The sequence below is a fragment of the Mus caroli genome, unplaced genomic scaffold (assembly GCF_978045245.1).
Source record: "Mus caroli unplaced genomic scaffold, Mus_caroli_1 scaffold_12, whole genome shotgun sequence".
Lineage (NCBI taxonomy): Eukaryota > Metazoa > Chordata > Mammalia > Rodentia > Muridae > Mus > Mus caroli.
This window is the reverse complement of record NW_028227267.1, coordinates 40,812,003-40,835,965: the sequence shown is the minus strand read 5'-3', so window position 1 is coordinate 40,835,965 and position 23,963 is coordinate 40,812,003. Positions and strand designations below refer to the sequence as shown.

The following is a 23,963-nucleotide window of genomic DNA, read 5'->3' as shown; positions in this document are numbered from 1 at the left end:
AAAGGCTCTGCAAGTGACTATACCGCTAGGTGCCTCTGTTCTGAGCCCCCATTCAGTCTAGGCTTTATTCATATAAAAGAACCTATTCATCAGTCAAAAGGACTCTAAAAGAGGCCTTTTAGTCATTTTCCTGCCTCTTTTTTACTTCTTACTATCTCTATTATGTCTCATAAACTGTCATTTTTTGTTCATTAAAAACAGTTTCTTAATATTCTGCTTTGTTTGTTTTCTTTAACCAGTCAGTTATTTTGAATGGTATGTCCTGCTGTTGTTTTTAATGCTGTTTGAAATTTGAAAGAGATTGTGGCATGTTGCCAGCCAAGCTAAAGGGTCAGGAAAAGGTGGCTTGGGATGCAGACAGAGGAGGTACAGAAGAGCTGAGCAGGGAACCCCACGAGAGTATCTGACATCAGACAGGAGGGGACACACTAGCCAGGGAAGATCCAGCAATGCTGGCAACTGGTGGACAAGATATGGGGAGGGAAGTGGGTTTTTTTTTTTCCTTTCTGGTAAGGTAGATGAATGGTTATTTGATGAGAAGATCAAAATGAATATGAACTTTGGGTTTTAGAGCATTCTGTGAAACAGGAAAAAAGGTATCCAAGACTAAAAACTCACAGTCTTTAGCAGCAACTGATGAATCCAGCCGTATCTAGAAAGTTATACTTTGCTGGGAAGCCATGGACATAGCTGAGATCCATCTAGCAATCAGCAACCCAAGAGCTGGTGAGTTTTTGGGTGGATGTGAGGAAAGGCTGAAGGCTTCACATGACCAGAAAATGCTAATCAGTTAAGTGCCACCCAGGAACTTGGGGAGATTGGATTGGTGCCAGGGACTGGTCGTCCTGACAAGAGCAAAAGCACAGTCAGATTTTAATGAGTTTCCATTTTATGTCATCCCTGGATCCCAGAGCTGAGTTAAAAGATGCTGGGGTTTGGCACTTGAAGATGAGAAAATGAGCTACCTTGTAAATTTCATCAAATATCATCATATCAGAGTCAGAGATCACTATGCCATAAGTTTTTTCATGAGAGATTTTGGAGTTTGGTTTTCTGTGACACAGTCTATCCCTAATAGATTGCATCTCCCTTTGCACGTCCTTCCTCTTCCCATTTGATGAGTCATTCATGCACTCACTCATAAGAGTCCCCCAAAGATTTCTGCATTCTCTGCCCAAGGCAATGCTTTCCCTGGCGGTTTAGATGGCTATGCATTGCTACTGAAGAGAAGGTCACCCACATACCTGATCTGCTCTGTCTCTCCACTCTTCGACCACAAACTCCAGAGGATCCTCGGCTCTGAAGTTCAAGAATAGGAGCAGAAGAATCTTCCGTGACCGACAGAGGGGACAGTTGCCTGCTGATGCTGCTGTGTGAACTGGGGCAGTTGGGTCCTGGTTTGCATCGAGTAACTGATGATCTGGTGGTACCTGGAAAGATAGAGGGTACACCAGTTTGAGAACTTCTGAGCAGCAAAATTCAAGGTTCTTGACAGTCAAGTACATGACCAAGTCAGACTCAAAGAACTCATTTCTAAGCCATAAAAACACCCCCCATGAAGAAAATGCACATAGGCAGGCTCCCAGTCTCTTAGAGCCTTTTTGATAGATTTGTTAAGTAGAGTTGAGTGTTCGGAGATGATGCTTGGGCAGGAACTTGCATTTCGCATTGAAACTGTCGACAGAACCAGTTTATTTAAGGAAAGGAAAGCATTGTGTTACATCTGCTTTCATCCCTTTCCTTCCTTAAGTGGCAAAGGTACCAACAGCATCTCCTATCAAAGCTTACTTCATGCTTTTCTACCAGTTTCACAGCTAAAGTCCAATTTCACTCCGAGTCTTTATCCAGAGCGGTAGACAAAATCTCACACTTTATCCAGTGCGGTAGACAAAACTCCACAGCAGCCCACTCCTTTTCTCATTAGTGTTCTTTGTATCCCCAGCACAGGATGGGCTTCATGGATGTGCTCAAAGAGGCCCATCCCAATAATAACTGTGGCTGAACGCTCGATTCTTCAGTCCCTAATGGTGCAATTAGCAACATCATGAGACAGATACGGGTGCATTACTATTGACCAGACTCCGGTCTTTATTTGAAACCCACTCGATTTTATCACTAATGTTCCTATTCTAGTATTACATCTAGGATGCTGTGTTACATCCAGTCACCATATCTCCTTAGTTGCCTGTTGTCTGGTATGGTAGATCACTTCCCCTAGTTTTAAATACTTTTGAAGGTTTTGAGGAGTGATGATCATTTTGTAGCATTTCCCTCAAGTGAGATTTGTTCTGTATTTTCTGCATGATAATATTGGGGATATGGGTTTGGGATACAATGGAGAGATAGAATATCTATTTTTTTAAAATATTTTTATTACATATTTTCCTCAATTACATTTCCAATGCTATCCCAAAAGTCCCCCATAGCGCCCCCCACTTCCCTACCCACCCATTCCCATTCTTTTGGCCCTGGCATTCCCCTATATTGGGGCATATAAAGTTTGCAAGTCCAATGGGCCTCTCTTTCCATTGATGGCCGACTAGGCCATCTTTCGATACATATGCAGCTAGAGACAAGAGCTCCGGGGTTCTGGTTAGTACATCATGTTGTTCCAACAATAGGGTTGCAGATCCCTTTAGCTCCTTGGGTACTTTCTCTAGCTTCTCCATTGGGAGCCCTGTGATCCATCCAATAGCTGACTATGAGCATCCACTTCTGTGTTTGCTAGGCCCCGGCATAGTCTCACAAGAGACCGCTATATCTGGGTCCTTTCAGCAAAATCTTGCTAGTGTATGCAATGGTGTCAGCGTTTAGAAGCTGCTTATGGGATGGATCCCTGGATATGGCAGTCTCTAGATGGTCCATCCTTTCATCACAGCTCCAAACTTTGTCTCTGTAACTCCTTCCATGGGTGTTTTGTTCCCAATTCTAAGAAGGGGCAAAGTGTCCACACTTTGGTCTTCATTCTTCTTGAGTTTCATGCGTTTAGCAAATTGTATCTTATATCTTGGGTATCCTAAGTTTTGGGCTAATATCCACTTATCAGTGAATACATATTGTGTGAGTTCTTTTGTGATTGTGTTACTTCACTCAAGATGATGCCCTCCAGGTCCATCCATTTGGCTAGGAATTTCATAAATTCATTCTTTTTAATAGCTGAGTAGTACTCCATTGTGTAAATGTACCATAATTTCTGTATCCATTCCTCTGTTGAGGGACATCTGGGTTCTTTCCAGCTTCTGGCTATTATAAATAGGGCTGCTATGAACATAGTGGAGCATGTGTCCTTTTTACCGGTTGGGACATCTTCTGGGTATATGCCCAGGAGAGGTATTGCTGGATCCTCCTGTAGTACTATGTCCAATTTTCTGAGGAACCGCCAGACTGATTTCCAGAGTGGTTGTACAAGCTTGCAATCCCACCAACAATGGAGGAGTGTTCCTCTTTCTCCACATCCTCGCCAGCATCTGCTGTCACCTGAATTTTTGATCTTAGCCATTCTGACTGGTGTGAGGTGGAATCTCAGGGTTGTTTTGATTTGCATTTCCCTGATGATTAAGGATGTTGAACATTTTTTCAGGTGCTTCTCTGCCATTCGGTATTCCTCAGGTGAGAATTCTTTGTTCAGTTCTGAGCCCCATTTTTTAATGGGGTTATTTGACTTTCTGGAGTCCACCTTCTTGAGTTCTTTATATATATTGGATATTAGTCCCTTATCTGATTTAGGATAGGTGAAGATCCTTTCCCAATCTGTTGGTGGTTTTTTTGTCTTATTGATGGTGTCTTTAGCCTTGCAGAAGCTTTGTAGTTTCATGAGGTCCCACTTGTCAATTCTCGATCTTACAGCACAAGCCATTACTGTTCTATTCAGGAATTTTTCCCCTGTGCCCATATCTTCAAGGCTTTTCCCCACTTTCTCCTCTATAAGTTTCAGTGTCTCTGGTTTTATGTGAAGTTCCTTGATCCACTTAGACTTGACCTTAGTACAAGGAGATAGGAATGGATCGATTCGCATTCTTTTACATGTTAACAACCAGTTGTGCCAGCACCATTTGTTGAAAATGCTGTCTTTCTTCCACTGGATGTTTTTAGCTCCCTTGTGGAAGATCAAGTGACCGTAGGTGTGTGGGTTCATTTCTGGGTCTTCAATTCTATTCCATTGGTCTATTTGTCTGTCACTATACCAGTACCATGCAGTTTTTATCACAATTGCTCTGTAGTAGAGCTTTAGGTCCGGCATGGTGATTCCACCAGAGGTTCTTTTATCCTTGAGAAGAGTTTTTGCTATCCTAGGTTTTTTGTTATTCCAGATGAATTTGCAGATTGCACTTTCTAATTCGTTGAAGAATTGAGTTGGAATTTTGATGGGGGTTGCATTGAATCTGTAGATTGCTTTTGGCAAGATAGCCATTTTTACAATGTTGATCCTGCCAATCCATGAGCATGGGAGATCTTTCCATCTTCTGAGATCTTCTATAATTTCTTTCTTCAGAGACTTGAAGTTTTTATTATACAGATCTTTTACTTCCTTAGTTAGAGTCACACCAAGATATCTTATATTATTTGTGACTATTGAGAAGGGTGTTGTTTCCCTAATTTCTTTCTCAGCCTGTTTATTCTTTGTGTAGAGAAAGGCCATTGATTTGTTTGAGTTAATTTTATATCCAGCTACTTCACCGAAGCTGTTTATCAGGCTTAGGAGTTCTCTGGTGGAATTTTTAGGGTCACTTATATATACTATCATATCATCTGCAAAAAGTGATATTTTGACTTCATCTTTTCCAATTTGTATCTCTTTGATCTCCTTTTGTTGTCGAATTACTCTGGCTAGGACTTCAAGTACAATGTTGAATAGGTATGGAGAAAGTGGACAGCCTTGTCTAGTCCCTGATTTTAGAGGGATTGCTTCAAGCTTCTCACCATTTACTTTGATGTTGGCTACTGGTTTGCTGTAGATTGCTTTTATCATGTTTAGGTATGGGCCTTGAATTCCTGATCTTTCCAAGACTTTTATCATGAATGGGTGTTGGATCTTGTCAAATGCTTTTTCCGCATCTAACGAGATGACCATGTGGTTTTTGTCTTTGAGTTTGTTTATATACTGGATTACGTTGATGGATTTCTGTATATTGAACCATCCCTGCATCCCTGGGATGAAACCTACTTGGTCAGGATGGATGATTGTTTTGATGTGTTCTTGGATTCGGTTAGCAAGAACTTTATTGAGGATTTTTGCATCAATATTCATAAGGGATATTGGTCTGAAGTTTTCTATCTTTGTGGGGTCTTTTTGCGGTTTAGGTATCAGAGTAATTGTGGCTTCATAGAATGAGTTGGGTAGAGTACCTTCTGTTTCTATTTTGTGGAATAGTTTGTGAAGAACTGGGATTAGATCTTCTTTGAAGGTCTGATAGAACTCTGCACTAAACCCATCTGGTCCTGGGCTTTTTTTTAGTTGGGAGACTATTAATGACTGCTTCTATTTCTTTGGGGGATATAGGGCTGTTTAGATCATTAACCTGATCTTGATTCAACTTTGGTACCTGGTATCTGTCTAGGAACTTCTCCATTTCATCCAGGTTCTCCAATTTTGTTGAGTATAGCCTTTGGTAGAAGGATCTGATGGTGTTTTGGATGTCTTCAGGATCTGTTGTTATGTCTCCTTTTTCATTTCTGATTTTGTTAATTAGGATGCTTTCCCTGTGCCCTCTAGTGAGTCTGGCTAAGGGTTTATCTATCTTGTTGATTTTCTCAAAGAACCAGCTCCTTGATTGGTTGATTCTTTGAATAGTTTTTCTTGTTTCCACTTGGTTGATTTCACCCCTGCGTTTGATTATTTCCTGCCGTCTACTCCTCTTGGGTGAATTTGCTTCCTTTTGTTCTAGTGCTTTTAGGTGTGTTGTCAAGCTGCTAATGTGTGCTCTCTCTAGTTTCCTTTTGGAGGCACTCAGAGCTATGAGTTTTCCTCTTAGAAATGCTTTCATTGCGTCCCATAAGTTTGGGTATGTTGTGGCTTCATTTTCATTGAACTCTAAAAAGTCCTTAATTTCTTTCTTTATTCCTTCCTTGACCAAGGTATCATTGAGAAGAGTGCTGGTCAGTTTCCACGTGAAGGTTGGCTTTCTATTATTTATTTTGTTATTGAAGATCAGCCTTAGTCCATGGTGATCTGATAGGATGCATGGGACAATTTCAATATTTTTGTATCTGTTGAGGCCTGTTTTGTGACCAATTATGTGGTCAATTTTGGAGAAGGTGCCATGAGGTGCTGAGAAGAAGGTATATCCTTTTGTTTTAGGATAGAATGTTTTGTAGATATCTGCCAGATCCATTTGATTCATAATTTCTCTTAGTTTCTCTGTGTCCCTGTTTAGTTTCTGTTTCCATGATCTGTCCATTGGTGAAAGTGGTGTGTTGAAGTCTCCCACTATTATTGTATGAGGTGCAATGTGTGCTTTGAGATTTACTAAAGTTTCTTTAATGAATGTGGCTGCCTTTGTATTTGAAGCATAGATATTCAGGATTGATAGTTCCTCTTGGAGGATTTTACCTTTGATGAGTATGAAGTGTCCCTCCCTGTCTTTTTTAATGACTTTGGGTTGGAAGTCAATCTTATCAGATATTAGAATGGCTACTCCAGCTTGTTTCTTCATACCATTTGCTTGGATAATTGTTTTCCAGCCTTTCATTCTGAGGTAGTGTCTATCTTTTTCTCTGAGATGAGTTGCCTGTAAGCAGCAAAATGTTGGGTCTTGTTTGTGTAGCCAGTTTGTTAGTCTATGTCTTTTTATCGGGGAGTTGAGTCCATTGATATTAAGAGATATTAAGGAAAAGTAATTGTTGTTTCCTGTTATTTTTGTTGTTAAAGTTGGCATTCTGTTCTTGTGGCTGTCTTCTTTTAGGTTTGTTGAGGGATTACCTTCTTGTTGTTTCTAGGGCGTGGTTCCTGTCCTTGTATTGGTTTTTTTCTGTTATTATCCTTTGAAGGGCTGGATTCGTGGAGAGATAATGTGTGAATTTGGTTTTGTCGTGGAATACTTTGGTTTCTCCATCTATGTTAATTGAGAGTTTGGCTGGGTATAGTAGCCTGGGCTGGAATTTGTGTTCTTTTAGTGTCTGTATAACATCCGTCCAGGATCTTCTGGCTTTCATAGTCTCTGGTGAAAAATCTGGTGTAATTCTGATAGGCTTGCCTTTATATGTTACTTGGCCTTTTTTTCTTACTGCTTTTAGTATTCTATCTTTATTTAGAGCATCTGTTGTTCTGATTATTATGTGTCGGGAGGTATTTCTTTTCTGGTCCAGTCTATTTGGAGTTCTGTAGGCTTCTTGTATGTTCATGGGCATCTCTTTCTTTAGATTTGGGAAGTTTTCTTCTATAATTTTGTTGAAGATGTTTGCTGGTCCTTTGAGTTGAAAATCTTCATTCTCATCCACTCCTATTATCCGTAGGTTTGGTCTTCTCATTGTGTCCTGTATTTCTTGGATGTTTTGAGTTAGGATCTTTTTGCATTTTACATTTTCCTTGATTGTTGTGCCGATGTTCTCTATGGAATCTTCTGCACCTGAGATTCTTTCTTCCATCTCTTGTATTCTGTTGCTGATGCTCGTATCTATGGTTCCAGATTTCTTTCCTAGGGTTTCTATCTCCAGTGTTGCCTCATTTTGGGTTTTCTTTATTGTGTCTACTTCCCTTTTTAGGTCTAGTATGGTTTTGTTCATTTCCATCATCTGTTTGGATGTGTTTTCCTGTTTTTCATTAAGGACTTCTACCTGTTTGATTAGGTTATCCTGTTTTTCTTTAAGGATTTGTAACTCTTTAGCAGTGTTCTCCTGCAATTCTTTAAGGGATTTTTGTGCTTCCTCTTTAGTGTCTTCTGCCTGTTTAGCATTGTTCTCCTGTATTTCTTTAAGTGTGTTATTAAAGTCCTTCTTGAAGTCCTCTACCATCATCATGAGATATGTTTTTAGATCCGTGTCTAGCTTTTCCGGTGTGTTGGGGTGCCCTGGACTGGGCGAAGTGGGGGTGCTGGGTTCTGATGATGGTGAGTGGTCTTGGTTTCTGTTAGTAAGATTATTACGTTTACCTTTCGCCATCTGGTAATCTCTGGGGTTAGTTGTTATCGTTGTCACTGTTTAAAGATTGGAGCAGAAGCTGTGTTCCACTCACCAGCAGTCTCAAAATCCTGTGGCGGGGGTCGTGGGAAGCTGGTGGTACCCCGTTGCTGGTCCAGCCGGAAGAGGCCTGTGGTCCTACTCAGGCCGATTTTCTGCTTCCCTAACTAATGCAGTCTCTGGTTCCGCGTGCAATTGGATTGGAGCAGAAGCTGTGTTCCACTCACCAGAAGTCTTAAGATCCTGTGGCAGGTGTTGTGGGTAGCTGGCGAGTGTCAGCAGACCCTGCGCCCTAGCTGCCCTGGTGCTTTTCTGACCGGAAGAGGCTTGTGGCCCTACGTAGGCCAGATTTCTGCCTCCCCAACCAAAGCAGTCTCAGGTCCAGCGTGATTGGACTGGAGCAGAAGCTGTGTTCCACTCACCAGCAGTCCCAAAATCCTGTGGTGGGGGTCGTGGGTAGCTGGTGGGTGTCAGGCAACCCTGCGCTCTAGCTTCCCCGGCGCTGATCCGGCTGGATGAGGCCTGTGGCCCTACTCAGGCCGGTTTCTGCTTCCCTAACTAATGCAGTCTCAGGTCCCGCGGGCAATTGGATTGGAGCAGAAGCTGTGTTCCACTCACCAGAAGTCTTAAGATCCTGTGGTGGGTGTTGTGGGTAGCTGGCGAGTGTCAGCCGACCCTGCGCCCTAGCTGCCCCGGTGCTTTTCTGACCGGAAGAGGCTTGTGGCCCTACGTAGGCCAGATTTCTGCCTCCCCAACCAAAGCAGTCTTAGGTCCCTCGTGATTGGACTGGAGCAGAAGCTGTGTTCCACTCACCAGCAGTCTCAAAATCCTGTGGCGGGGGTCGTGGGTAGCTGGCGGGTGTCAGGCGACCCCGCGCTCAAGCTTCCCCTGTGCTGATCAGGCCGGATGAGGCCTGTGGCCTTACTCAGGCCGGTTTCTGCTTCCCTAACTATTGCAGTCTCAGGTCCCACGCGCAATTGGATTGGAGCAGAAGCTGTGTTCCACTCACCAGAAGTCTTAAGATCCTGCGGTGGGTAGCTGGCGAGTGTCAGAATATCTATTTTTGATATGTGTGCTACCAGTATGACATCTGCGATAATGCTGACCTTGGACACATGGCTGAGGTAGGATTTATTATGTTTCTTTCTTTCTTTTTTTTAAACAGAAAACATTTCTTTTAAAACTTTATTTATTTAATGTGTCTGGGTACTTTGGCTGGATGCATGCACATTTGTGTACTACATACATGTCTAGTTCTTGTAGAGGTAAGAAGAGGGTACTGGAACACATGAAACTGGAGTAGGTATGGTTGGGAGGTACTGTGTGGGTGCTGGAAATTGAGCCCAGGTCCTCTGGCAAAACAACCAATGCTCTTATCTGCTGAATCATCTCTCCACCCCCAATTCATCAGACTTCTTGATTTCCCTTCTTGTACTTGATTTTCCAGGTAGTGAATAAGTCCTGTCACACTAAGGGATGAAAGACAGAGGGTTTAGGCCACTTTGCAGAGTGTTCTTTCTTGACTATTTGAGTCTTTCGCAAATAAAACATTTCTTTCTTCATTCTTCCATTTACTTATTCAGTAATTTATACTGGTATGGACTGATACACATTTATTTTATACTTTGAGTTATAATCAAACCTACATTGTTGATTTTTGCTCCAACTACTCAAGAGACACTTCCAAGTCTCACTGACCTGCTTTCATTACGTTGTTTATTTTTAGTCTCTGTTTAAAAAGTCTCTTAGTAACACAAGATTCTCTTTCTGGGCTTGCCTTTTATTTTTTCCATCCCTCTCTTAGAAAGGATCCTTCTATCCTTGAAGAATGGTGTTTAGAACCCAGTTCTTCATTGTGAATGTGTTCATTGTTCCTGGCTTCCTATGATTTTGAGCCCTCACCTGTCAGAGCTTGAAATTATTGTGTTAAGAATATATGTGTATGTATATGGAACCCTAGTCATACTTGTATATATGTGCCCTACAGTTTATATGGATTTTAGAATTTGAGTCAGATATTCTATGTACCACATGACCTTAAATATCATTTGTTCCAGATAGAGAACTTCAGACCAATTTCCCTTATGAATATCAATGCAAAAATTCTCAATAAAGTTCTCGCTAATCGAATCCAAGAACACATCAAAACAATCATCCATCCTGACCAAGTAGGTTTCATCCCAGGGATGCAAGGATGGTTCAATATGCGGAAATCCATCAATGTAATCCAGTATATAAACAAACTCAAAGACAAAACCACATGATCATCCTCTTAGATGCTGAGAAAGCATTTGCCAAAATCCAACACCCATTCATGATAAAAGTCTTGGAAAGATCAGGAATTCAAGGCCCATACCTAAACATGATAAAAGCAATCTACAGCAAACCAGTAGCCAACATCAAAGTAAATGGTGAGAAGCTGGAAGAAATCCCACTAAAATCAGGGACTAGACAAGGCCCTGGAAAAGAAGTCAAAATATCACTCTTTGCAGATGATATGATAGTATATATAAGTGACCCTAAAAATTCCACAAGAGAACTCCTAAGCCTGATAAACAGCTTCAATGAAGTAGCTGGATATAAAATTAACTCAAACAAGTCAATGGCCTTTCTGTACACAAAGGAAAAACAGGCTGAGAAGGAAATTAGGGAAACAACACCCTTCTCAACAGTCACAAACAATATAAAATACCTTGGCGTGACTCTAACTAAGAAAGTGAAAGATCTGCATGACAAGAACTTCAAGTCTCTGAAGAAAGAAATTAAAGAAGATCTCAGAAGATGGAAAGATCTCCCATGCTCATGGATTGGCAGGATCAACATTGTAAAAATGGCTATCTTGCCAAAAGCAATCTACAGATTCAATGCAATCCCCATCAAAATTCCAACTCAATTCTTCAACGAATTAGAAAGTGCAATCTGCAAATTCATCTGGAATAACAAAAAACCTAGGATAGCAAAAACTCTTCTCAAGGATAACTCTGGTGGAATCACCATGCCTGACCTAAAGCTGTACTGCAGAGCAATTGTGATAAAAACTGCATGGTACTGGTATAACGACAGACAAGTAGACCAATGGAACAGAATTGAAGACCCTGAGATGAACCCACACACCTATGGTCACTTGATCTTTGACAAGGGAGCAAAAACCATCCAGTGGAAAAAAGACAGCATTTTCAACAAATGGTGCTGGCACAACTGGCGGTTATCATGTAGAAGAATGCGAATTGATCCATTCCTATCTCCTTGTACTAAGGTCAAATCTAAGATTAAGGAACTCCACATAAAACTAGAGACACTGAAACTTATAGAGGATAAAGTAGGGAAAAGCCTCGAAGATATGGGTACAGGGGAAAAATTCCTGAATAGAACAGCAATGGCTTGTGCTCTAAGATCGAGAATCAATAAATGTGACCTCATAAACTTGCAAAGCTTCTGCAAGGCAAAAGACACCATCAATAAGACAAAAAGACCACCAACAGATTGGGAAAGGATCTTTACCTATCCTAAATCAGATAGGGACTAATATCCAATATAATATATATAAAGAACTCAAGAAGGTGGACTCCAGAAAATCAAATAACCCCATTAAAAATGGGGCTCAGAACTGAACAAAGAATTCTCACCTGAGGAATACCGAATGGCAGAGAAGCACCTGAAAAAATGTTCAACATCCTTAATTATCAGGGAAATGCAACTCAAAACAACCCTGAGATTCCACCTCACACCAGTCAGAATGGCTAAGATCAAAAATTCAGGTGACAGCAGATGCTGGCGAGGATGTGGAGAAAGAGGAACACTCCTTCATTGTTGGTGGGATTGCAAGCTTGTACAACCACTCTGGGAATCAGTTTGGTGGTTCCTCAGAAAATTGGACATAATACTACCAGAGGATCCAGCAATACCTCTCCTGGGCATATATCCAGAAGATATTCCAACCGGTAAAAAGGACACATGCTCCACTATGTTCATAGCAGCCTTATTTATAATTGCCAGAAGCTGGAAAGAACCCAGATGCCCCTCAACAGAGGAATGGATACAGAAAATGTGGTACATTTACACAATGGAGTACTACTCAGTTATTAAAAGGAATGAATTTATGAAATTCCTAGGCAAATGGATGGACCTGGAGGGCATCATCCTGAGTGAGGTAACACAATCACAAAGGAACTCTCACAATATGTACTCACTGATAAGTGGATATTAGCCCAAAACTTAGGATACCCAAGATATAAGATACAATTTGTTAAACGCATGAAACTCAAGAAGAACGAAGACCAAAGTGTGGACACTGTGCCCCTTCTTAGAATTGGGAACAAAACACCCATAGAAAGAGTTACAGAGATAAAGTTTGGAGCTGTGAAGAAAGGATGGATCATCTAAAGACTGCCATATCCAGGGATCCATCCCATAATCAGCTTCCAAACGCTGACACCATTGCATACACTAGCAAGATTTCGCTGGAAGGACCCAGATATAGCTGTCTCTTGTGAGACAATGCCGGGGCCTAGCCAACACAGAAGTGGATGCTCACAGGCAGCTATTGGATGGATCACAGGGCCCCCAATGGAGGAGCTAGAGAAAGTACCCAAGGAGCTAAAGGGATCTGCAACCCTATAGGTGGAACAACATTATGAACTAACCAGTACCCCAGAGCTCTTGACTCTAGCTGCATATGTATCAAAAGATGGCCTAGTTGGCCATCACTGGAAAGAGAGGCCCATTGGATTTGCAAACTTTATATGCCCCAGTACAGGGGAACGCCAGGGCCAAAAAGTGGGAGTGGGTGGGTAGGGGACTGGTGGGGGGAGTGTATTGGGGACTTTTTGGATAGCATCGGAAATGTAAATGAGGAAAATACCTAATTAAAAAAAATTAATTCTAAAAAAACCCCCATCATTTGCTCCTTCCAATGAGGATCTACCAAAGTGAGTAGATACAGAATATCAGAATTAACTTAGACATGTATATACCAAGATGGGTGTACAGCTCTCTTCACTCTTTGGACCTTTGTATTTGCTCTTCCTGGTAAGGCAGGAGTTCCCTTATCACCAGTGGGAAGCAGAACATCTTTCTCTTTATGCTGCAGTAGCCACGTCTTGATGTGTTTCTGCTAAGATGGCAAGAGATATCTAATGAAAACTGGAGTCTTGAACTACTAATGACATCCTCGTATATATTAGCTTTGGATTTATCATGGCATATGTTAGGTGGACAACTATGGAAATCATCAGTCTCGAAGCTGAGAGGTAGCTGTGTCAAGGAAAAGGGAAGCTTGCATTCCTTAGCTCTCAAGAGCTAACAAGGATTAACCAGAAGAGTGTAAAGGCAGCCTTAACTCATTGTTTGTTTTGCTATTCAGTGATGTCCACCGACTTCATCTTGTGTTCTTTCCCTTTTATTTTTATTTTTTAATCCTGAAGAATGAATAGAGATATCTAAAGGTTCAGTTAGCTGTATGCACCATCTCTTACTGTCTGTTCCAAGTTGGCCTGACTAAAGTGTATTCTTTAATAATGAATTTAAAGTGTAGAGATACTGAAGAGATCACACACTGATGTCTCTACTTAAAACACTGCCATGTGCTGAGAATTTTCAGGGTCTTGTTTTCATATCTAAAATGTTCACTGAACATTGTGCAGAGATGTTTCTAACTGAACTGTGTAAGTTTGGTGCCAAGAGACAGAGATTCACATGCACTTAATGACTGAATCTTTTCCAAAAAAGGTTGATTTACAGATTCTCAGAGGGTCTTTCAAAATCGTCTCTTTTATACTATGTGGTCCCATGGGGTGGGCCTCTTAATCATCTTTTAGGAAAATATTAGGTTTCCTTTTGTGCTTCCCCAGCATTTTTGGTGGGAAGGAGGGAGTCTAGAAATATCCTGGGCTGCAGGGTAAGATGGAGTTGAGGCCATGATTGCCTAAATTTGGCAAAATATAATAGTTAGTGATTTTGTTGGTTTGTGGTACAAGGCATCAAGCTCAAAGCATGTTAACACAGGATCCACAACTCAGTGGTGTCCCCCCCCGACCCCCACTCAGGCCTGCAAGCAATAGATTTGTAACCCACACAAACGATTTCTCTTTCTTTCTTGTTTTCCTTGGAAACATTAGATCTTGGCATCTGTGTCTCCATAGCACACAGCATAGCCAATTGCCAGCTGTCTCCTACTGCCTGCTTTGTAGAAGAGACTTGATGGGAGTTCATCTCCTAGAGACATTTTAGCTATTTATTCTAAAAAAGAGAGAAGTGAACCTTAAGCTATATGACTAGGCCTAGAGTCACACTAGGAGCTTAAGCCACAAAGCAGCCAAGACCAATGTTGAAAATAAAGATACTGTCTTGTCCTACACCATCTTATACCAATCATTTAATATAAAACCAACTATGACAAAAATTCAATATTTAGAATACCACTTGAGATGCAACAAAACATCATAAATAAATCACATCTACTTTCTAAGCCACTAAGTGCCTGGGTGGAAGCAGGGTTTGCAAATGCATGTGTAATATTCAGTCTAACAGGCTCTGAGAATAAGCTATGTTAAGAGTGCTAAGCAGTGAGTCTCTCAGAGTAGGGTCAGGTCATTTGTCTACTCTCTCTTTAAGGCATGACCATCATGGATTTTTTTTTTTTAAATATCTATCCAGGCAAGAGAATATTTTTTCTTTAGTGATGGGGCTCTGCCTGCTCCCAAATTCAGTGGGGGCTCACCAGACAGTTAAGTACATATTATTAAGTAGGTTTGTGTCAGGGGCAAAGTCAGATAACTGAAGGCTGCATTATCCTCCACAGCTACGTGGAGCTCTCAACTCAGTACTAAAGTTAGACATGTCATCATGTCTAACATGTGGGTTAGAGGGGAGTGAATCTTGGAACAGGGAGGCTATATGGTTATAGCAAAAATGTCCCTGGAGTATGAACAATGCTTTACCAGACAGAGTTTTAAGCTGAGGAGCGGGCTATCTATTTAGAAGAAACTGAACACAGGAATCCATGAATTGTGTACCATAGGGCCTAATAGTAAATAGCAAGACTTTGAGATAAGAGCACAAAGACCATGGGCACTCTGGTTTTCTGCTTTTACCTGTTCCTTGAAAATGAAGTTCTGCCCAACTGGAATCAAAACAGCATGTAATAGTTAAACACGCAGGCTGTCTAAATCTAGGACGATATGGCAGGAGTCTAGATCAGCAATATCCAAGTGTAGATACTGAGCCCAAGGTGGCCATGTGAATCTACACCCTTCTGTTTCCTCTTCTGTTTGGATTACGTGGCTCACAGGAAGTACTCAGTAAGTACAGGTGATGGTGACTAACCGTGAGTAGGTACTTTCAGAACATTGACTTCATGCATTAGAATCTATTCTAAATTAGGTTAGGAAAGCGGGGAGTTTTCAGGAGTTTAGCAATTCAGGGACAGAATATCTAAGATGTCCCTGATTCAGGAACATCTGGAACAGCTATGGTACCATCTCTTCATGGTGTTAGCTTTCCTCGTGGTACCCGACTTCATTTCCTCTCATTTAACTGAGACTTGTCATGTGTGCAGAAATGGCAAGCTTCTGGGTTTTCTTTCTTACAGCTTTAAGCTTAAGAGAAAAGCATGGCTGCCTAGAGTAAAAAAAAAATCTTGAAGAAACAGTGTATAGTATACTGGCTTCTCATCTAGCTCCATGGCTAGTTGTGGAAATATTGTAAAAAGCTCCCAGAAAAGACTGAGAAGTGCTAGGCAGAGGATTCCACAGGGATCTACTCTAAGGAGTTCAAAGCCAGAGGAAAAGAAGGAATCTCAGCTACTGACCAAGGGAGGGAATTGTAGAACATGTTTAATGTAAGGTGTGGTGTTTTAGATAAACGGAAAAGCCAAGGTGGTAAAGAACAACTAGGAAAGGTGAAAGGCAAAGTGCGAGGGCAGTTTCTGTGTGAGCAAAGATGATGTGGAAGATAACAGATCAAATCTGCAGTTATTGTTTAAACCAAGGACGCTAGCAAGTGCCTTTATCTCCTATGGGCACAAAAGCCAATGAAGCCTATGGCCTCACAAAATACTCTTCTGATTTGCTCTGTCAACCTCATCTGAGCTTTCCCGAGATCATTAGATAGTGAGCGTGTAAAGATCTGGTGAGCATCAATCTTTTCCCCTCGTGTCCCCTCACATCCTCTCGCGTGTTCATTATCTACCCAGAGCATTAGATTCTTTGGTAGATGATTCTTCTGACAGAAAATGTGTTTCAGATAATGTGGTAACTGAAACCAACTTCCAGATTTTCAAATAATTTTTGACGGATGGGAGAGCTGTGGTATTTTTCATGATGATGGTAACAGTCACCAAAGAAACACTGAAAACAGAAATGGAATTCTATACTTTTTTCTTGTATTTGTTGGCAGTCATCATTATCTGATGCTTTTTCTTACAGTAACATATAACAGTTCGGCAAAAGACTAGGTAGAAGGCTATATTTCATTAGTAAAATCATTTGTGTGCTAATGAGTTGCAAAGTGCCTTTGGAGAAGAAGCAAGTTTGGTTCCCAGCACCTAGGTTGGGCAGTTCACAACTGCCTGCAACTGTAGCTCCAGGGAACTCAATGCTCTCTTTTGACCTCTGCAGGTACCAGCACACATATCTACACATATACACATAATTAAAACTAAATCCTAAAAAAAGTAATTTGTGTTGAATTTCATAGAGAAAATATATTTGACTGTAGTAGGATTATTGTCATCAATATTTGGCTGGCATTTATAAAATTTTTCTGGTGTTTGCCTAAGGGTTCCCTTGTTCTTAGGTAAACACATAGTATTAAGATTATTGAAAAGGGTTATCTCAGCAGGTGGTCCACGCACAGGTAATACTACAACTTTCCATTTTGATCTGTTTATTTATTTATCTATTTATTTACTAATTATGTTTGTGGTACTCAAATCAGGATCTTGGGCACAGCCAGCCAATGCTTTACTTACAAACCACATTCCCAATACTGTGTTCTGTAAGAAACCAAAATGTTTCATCCCCAGCAATGGGCTTCGTGCTTGTCACATGCTCTTCATTTCTTATAGCTGGTGATTTTTATTCATTTTATTATTATGTTTTCAACATACTGTTTTTTATTGATTATTCACTTATATAAATCAATATCTTGTTAGAACATCTGCTATTTATATCTTTGTAATTTTTGTAGGTCCTATATATGTTATAGTTAAGAAATTAAAGACATTTTTGATGATTCCTTTTTATTTTATTTTTTCTGTGCATTGTGTTTTGCTTACATGTATATCTGTGTGAGGATGCTGGACCTCTAGAAATGGAGTTACAGACAGTTGTGAGGTGCCATGTGGGTACTCGGAATTGAACAAGGGTCCTCTGAAAGAAAAGCCATCTCAATCTCTGAGCCATCTCTCCAGCCCCATTTAAGAAGTTTGTTTTTAAAAAGACCTTTTATTGTCTTATTCCAAATGTTAGGTGACTGAAAAACTAGGTTTTCAAGATATGTATTTGAAAGATTTGGGTTCTTGCACATTAAAAAGATACTTTTAAAATTGTTAATGGATTTTTAATTAAGTTTTATTTGCTTAAAATCTGTATGTGAAAGGAAAATCAATAGAATAGTCTCTTTATCCACACATCATCCCTAAAGCTGTGCTCATTTAGTCTGTCTAGAATACTATGTAACCTGTGTATCTACAGTTGACATTAATACCAAAGAGTTAGCACTGAAACTGATTTTTATGACAAAAAAAATGAATGTCTAGCACATCATTAACACCTATTATGTATCAAGAAGCTTCTCACACAAGATCTCCAGGCTGTTCAAGGATTCTGCAGGATGGATTTTACTGTCTCCATTTTACAGATGTGGACAGCGAATCTCTAACACCCAAGGCAAACATTAACACTTCGTCAAAAATCACATCGTCTCTAGTATAGTTTCCATCTCAGTAAATCAGTTTTATGAAGCCACTTCTACACACGAGACGCTGATGATCTTGTTGGAAAAATGACTTGAGATCCTTTTCTACCCGGGTCTTAGATCCTAGCCATTGGTAAAAGGAGACAAGTTTGGATAGAATGGAAGCTCAAAGACGCTGCCAACACTGGTAAGATCTGGATTCTCACAAGCTAGGTTTGCTTCTGTGAATCACCCGATTGCTTTACATTAGGTGACACACTGGCTTAGGTGACACACTGACTTTCTTCTATAGTGACTAGGCCTCTGATTCCCCTCTGCTGAAGTCTTGATTTCCTTATAACCTAAATGAGGTTGCTCATGTCACATAGGGTTATATATATGTAAAGGGACCTGCAATTCTTATATGCCTTACTACCACCCTCATGCAATGTCACCATTGCCCACCAACCTGGGGAAACACCTCACTATTGGCTCTAGAAAACCTCTGCTTACAAATTCCCTCCGGCACCTGCCAGAGTCAGGAGAGCTGGCCCTGGAATCATGAGAGAGGGTGAGTTGACCCTATCCCTTGAAGGCTGCAGCACTCAGGAGAGTGGTCCCTGCACCTTGTATGGGCAATACTGTAGTGCTGTACCTGATGGCAAAGTCACAGTTAAGACAGCCCTGAGGGTGTGATAAGAAAGCTGGTCCAGCCCCTCCGGGGGCTGCAGCACTTGGTAAAGTAGGCCTCCTGCCTTGACTGGGCAGCACAGTGGAGCTGGTGGCTCTGGAGGTATGGGTGGAGGTCAGCTAGTCCTGAGGACATGAGAACAAGGAGAGCTGAACCTGCCTCCTGCTGATGGCCACATTGGGTGACCTAGCCAGAGCAGTGCTGGGGAGCTCACCCTGGAGGTAGGATAAGGGAGAGCTGGTGGGCTGATAAGCTCGGCTACCAAACCTAGGTCTCTGAGATGGTTCGCCCCCAAATCTTTATCATCTATGAATGGTTGGGATGCCTGAAATGGCTAGTTCTGCTAATCCAAAGCTGCAGGATCTACAAAATACAGGGCAACAACAGAATAACTGGGAGGAGTCCCCATGAGGATCTAATACTGATGGGGTCACAGAAGCCAGAGATCTTGAACCAGACCAATGACTCATTTCAATGAACATTACAAGTGAATGAATGGAGAGAGGGGTAGACTGTGGGATACACAGTGACATGCTATAGCTTACATGATGGAAAGTTTTCTATGCTTTGGTTTTTGTTGTTGTTCATTTGTTGGTCTGTTTTTATATTGGGAGAGTTTGCAAGGGTAAAGGGTGGATATGAGGGGATGGGGAGATGAGCGGGACTGGGTGCATGATGTGAAGCTCAAAAAGAAATCAATAAAACATTTTTAAAAATTCCCCTAGAGGGTTTTTTTTTCTGGAATGAATTCCCTTTCAAATAGCCCTGTCGAATTTCTTGATTGCTTGATTGACAGATTTTACAGATATTAATAAAGCAGCCTCATCATTCATTATTAGTCCAAATCTCAGTTTTAAGAGAAAGCTGTGATTCTTGGCCAGTTTCTGTGATGACCTGGTCATCAATGTTGATTGTTGTTTAATGTGAGTCTCTTTGTGCCTTAGCTCTCTGCTAAAAGCAGGGAAGAACAAGAAGGCATGGTGATTACCCTCATTTTGTTATGGTCCAGAAGGGGCAAAGCCAATTACAGAAGCAATTTTTGTAAAGTGAGCTAAATGCCAAGTGGGTGGAAAAGCTAGTCTCCAGGAGCCAATTCATAGTGCAGTCTCTTGCCAATGCTAATGGGCCACAAATACCTTCTCCTTTAGGAACTGGGCTTTTAAGCCAGAAGTCTATGTATTTGTTCACAGAATATATACGCCTTTCTCATGAGCAGGGGATAAAAAGGGCAGACATACCTGCTAGAGGAAGAGTTAATGTTTACACACATCAGTCACCTGAAGGGGAAGGCCATACGGAAGCCGGCAAACCAAACTGCTTAGGCAGTTCTTCTGTGGGTTAAGACATGATAGAAATCGAATTGTATTGCAGTTCTGCCACTGAGGACAACTAGAAAAGCTAAACAACCAGCATTAGGCCATATTTATAACTGTTATGGGCACCTACACGTACCAGGTAGGTAGACAGAAATAGCCATTGAACCCAAACTCACTTGACAAGTTCATGCCTGACACACACAGAAACCTTGTTTTAGTTTTAGTTCCTGTTGCTATGATAAAATACAAGGCCAAAACCAACGGTAAGTAGAATAGGTTCTTTCAGTTTTCTGATGCAGGTTCCAGTCCATGCCAGGGAAATCAAGCCATTAGGGGCTTGAAGTAGCTGATCACATTATATCAGTGGTCAGAGGAACACAACATTAAGTATGTGCTTGCATACTTGGCTTGATTTCTTCATGTCATATAGTCCAGAATACCTTGTCCATGGTATCCTGCCACAAATAATACAGGTAAAGACCATATCAATTAACAATGTAATCAAGATAACCCACCAAAGGATGCTCAGAAACCTGTCTCAAATGCGATTTTGGAGTTTTGTCAAGTTGCAATTCTAACCATCACAAGAATCTTCCCCACTTAGTGAAACCCCATATTCCCATCAAAATAGATCTCAAACCACCTATCTGGATCCAGTGTCTACTTCATATACCACCACAAGTCATCTCCTCCAAAATTATTCCATCTCGGTCCATTTCTCATGTTGCTGAGTCTCATGAGTCTTCTAGGAACCCAAATCTGATTATTCTATTTCTGTGCTAAGTCCATTCAAATGGCAATGGGAGGTTATTTTGGTTACATTGTTAATTGATGTGGGGAAACACATCTTAATTGTGGACAGGTCTATTCCCTGGCCAAAGAAGGAATATAGCTTAGTGGTAGAGTGCTTGCTTTACACATCGAGGGCCTATATTTTGATCTCTGGAACCCACATGGAAAGCTGGGGTGATGGTGTCTGTCTATAATCCTAGAGAATAAAAGAGGGAATGTGGAGAAAGTCATACTCCTGGAAGTTCATGAAGCAGCTAGCCCAGCTTACTTGGTGAAATTCTAGGCCAATCAGAAAGCCTATTTCAGATAAATGTGGAAGGCACATGGAGATTGACACCCGAGGTTGCCTTTTGACTTACACACCTGTGCTGTGCCCACATAACCTGTGCTCACATGGGCTAAGACCCCACAGAAGCCACAAGGTAAAATGGTGGCTGTGTCCATTAGTTTTATGTTGGTGTGACACAAACTAGTGTCCTTTATGAAGAGGGACTCAGAATTGAGAAAATGCCTCCATGATATTGGCAAGTCTATGAGGCTTTTGTGTGTGTGTGTGTGTGTGTGTGTGTGTGTGTGTGTTTTGTTTTTGTTTTTTCGAGACAGAGTTTCTCTGTGTAGCCCTGGCTGTCCTGGAACTCACTTTGTAGACCTCGAACTCAGAAATTGTCCTGCCTCTGCCTCCCAAGTGCTGGGATTAAATGCGTGTGCCACCACCACCCGACTGAGGCATTTTTTGATTAATGATTGATATTGGAGGTCCCAGCCCATGTGGGCAGTGGGCCCCTGGGAAGGTGGTCTTGAGTTGTATACAAAAGCAGGCTGAGCAAGCCATAGAGCAAACCAGTAAGCAGCAACATGCCCCCACAGACTCTGCTTCGGTTCCTGCCTCAAGGTTCTTGTCTTGAGTTCCTCTTTCACAATAGACTGAAGCTGTAAGATGAAATGAACCCTTTTCTCCTAGGTTGCTTATGGTCATGATGTTTATCACAGAAACAGAAAACCCAACTAAGACAGCAGGAAACTATGAAAAAAAAGCACCAGAAGGGTCAGGGGAAGGGAAGTATATTGTGTAAGAGTATAGAAAGCAATAGAAGAGGATAGGAGAAGGTGGCTATGCACAGACAGTCTTTAATGGCATAACAGCTACTGTCATTTTGGAAAGAGCACTGTTGGTAGAAAGGGTCACAGTTGAGCTGGTTAGAGATGAGAGGCACAAACAGGGAGTGAGAACAGCACACAGATGTGGAGAAATAGGAACCATTATTCAACAGAGCATATGGAGGTTTGAACATGTAGAAATGAAGTCAAACACAGAAATCTTCTATATAAGTGGATGAAAGAGTAGATGTGTGGGTGAGTGTTGGCTGCATAGATGGACACATGAAAAGACAGCAAGTTCTAGGGAAGTCAGGGAAGCTCTGTTAGAAGGGTATTTCTCACCCATAGTGCAAAAACCTTATGGAAGCCAAGTACAGTTTTGTGGTTTAACAGGAGACAAGATAGACTGTTTTTTTTTTTTTTTAAACTCCTTTAACATTTTTCTACCTAGAATGCAGGGGAGTTGAGTTTGGGTTTTGTCATCTCCTGGCTCCCATAGCTATTGCAAAGCTTTCATCAAAATCTCAATCACAAAGATCATTTCTTGGCTGAAGATGAGGGAAGAAGATATTACAGGATTTGTTCTGTTCCTTTGGTAAGCAAACAGGGGTAAATTATCTCCTGGGAGTACTGTAGTCAGCCATGTGAGGCAAATTACAGCAGCTAAGCAAGTGTTAGAATTCCTAATGTGCTGTTACTGACAATGAGCATAATATAAAGGTTTCCTTTTACAGTGTCATTTATGCATGCTGTCTTCTTGAAAGCTTACATTTCTCTGCTAGAGTGAAAGATAATTCTTCTGATGTTCACACTGTCTGGAAGACAACTTAAGATTGCAACAATGGCCCTGGAATGAAACAAAAGGTACTGTTCATATTATCTTTCAAGTTTCTTGAAGCTGACTCCTCTTCATATTCTCATTCTTCCATCTCATTAGGCTCGTGCTGCCTTGGTTTTGAATAACCAAGTGTCCACGATTCTAGGCCTTAAGTTGTAGAGAGGAGTAACCATCTAAGATATTAGTCAGTTTTGGAGAACATGCAGGTCAACTCTGTCCTGTACACCTACAGCCAACAGGCTGATTTTCCTTGCTTTGGTTTGGCAACACTGGTTACTTAGCCATGAACATTTACTGATGGCTTTTGTGATGGCTTGAGTGAGACTGGGACCAATAGCTTTATGCATCTGGATACTTGAACCCCAGCTGGTGGTGCTGTTTGGGGGGATTATGAAACCTTTAAGAGGTGCAGCCTTACCAGAGGAAGTGTGTCACGGAAGGTGGGCTTTGAGGGTTAATAGTTTTCTCATACTTTCTGTTCTGTCTCTGTCTCTTCTTCATTTGTTTTTATTTTGCAAATAATTTTATAAGCCTTATTATAAAAGCCTTGCAAGTCAATAAAAACCCACACCAAAATTAACCAGACCCCAAGTCTATACAACTCTCTGCTTCCAGATCAACCTATATCTTATTTTTCTGATGTTGTGATAAGGCACCATAAACAAGTCAACTTACAGATGATTCAGTTTACTTGAGCCTTGCTTACAGTTTCAGAGGGTACAGTTCACGACCATCATGGCAGTGAGCATGGCAGCAGGTGGAAGGCATGACACTAGAACAGTGACTGAGAGCTAATATCTTGAAAAATAAGGAAAGAGGAGCATGGGGGTACACACACGCACACACACACACAGAAAAGAGAGAGAGACAGAGAGACAGAAAGAGAGGGAAACAGAGACAGAGAGATACAGAAACAGAGACAGAGAAATACAAAGAGATACAGAGAAAGATAGAGACAGACAGAGATAGAGACAGACAGAGACAGAGACAGACAGAAATAGTCAAAGACAAGAGACCAAGAACAAGACAGTGGCAGAGACAGAGAGGCAGGCATTGGGAATGACATAGACTTTTGAAACCTCAAATCCTCCTAGTAAAACAGCTCCTCCATTAAGGCCACACCTCCCAACCCTTCCCAAATAGTTCCACCAACTAGAAGAACAAGTATTCAAATATGTGAGCCTAAGGGCTACCACATAGCCAGCTGTCTGTTTCTTCA

General features: G+C 41.3%; 1 protein-coding gene across 1 annotated transcript in view; it reads right to left on the bottom strand.

Moving 5' to 3' along the window:
- The window catches only part of Slc35f4 (solute carrier family 35 member F4), a 248,991-nt gene that overhangs the window by 28,574 nt on the left and 196,454 nt on the right, over nucleotides 1-23,963 (bottom strand). Inside the window, exon 2 of the mRNA XM_021181793.3 lies at nucleotides 1,245-1,430. Within this exon, the coding sequence (XP_021037452.1) occupies nucleotides 1,245-1,430 (186 nt within the window). The remainder of the gene's footprint in view (nucleotides 1-1,244; nucleotides 1,431-23,963) is intronic.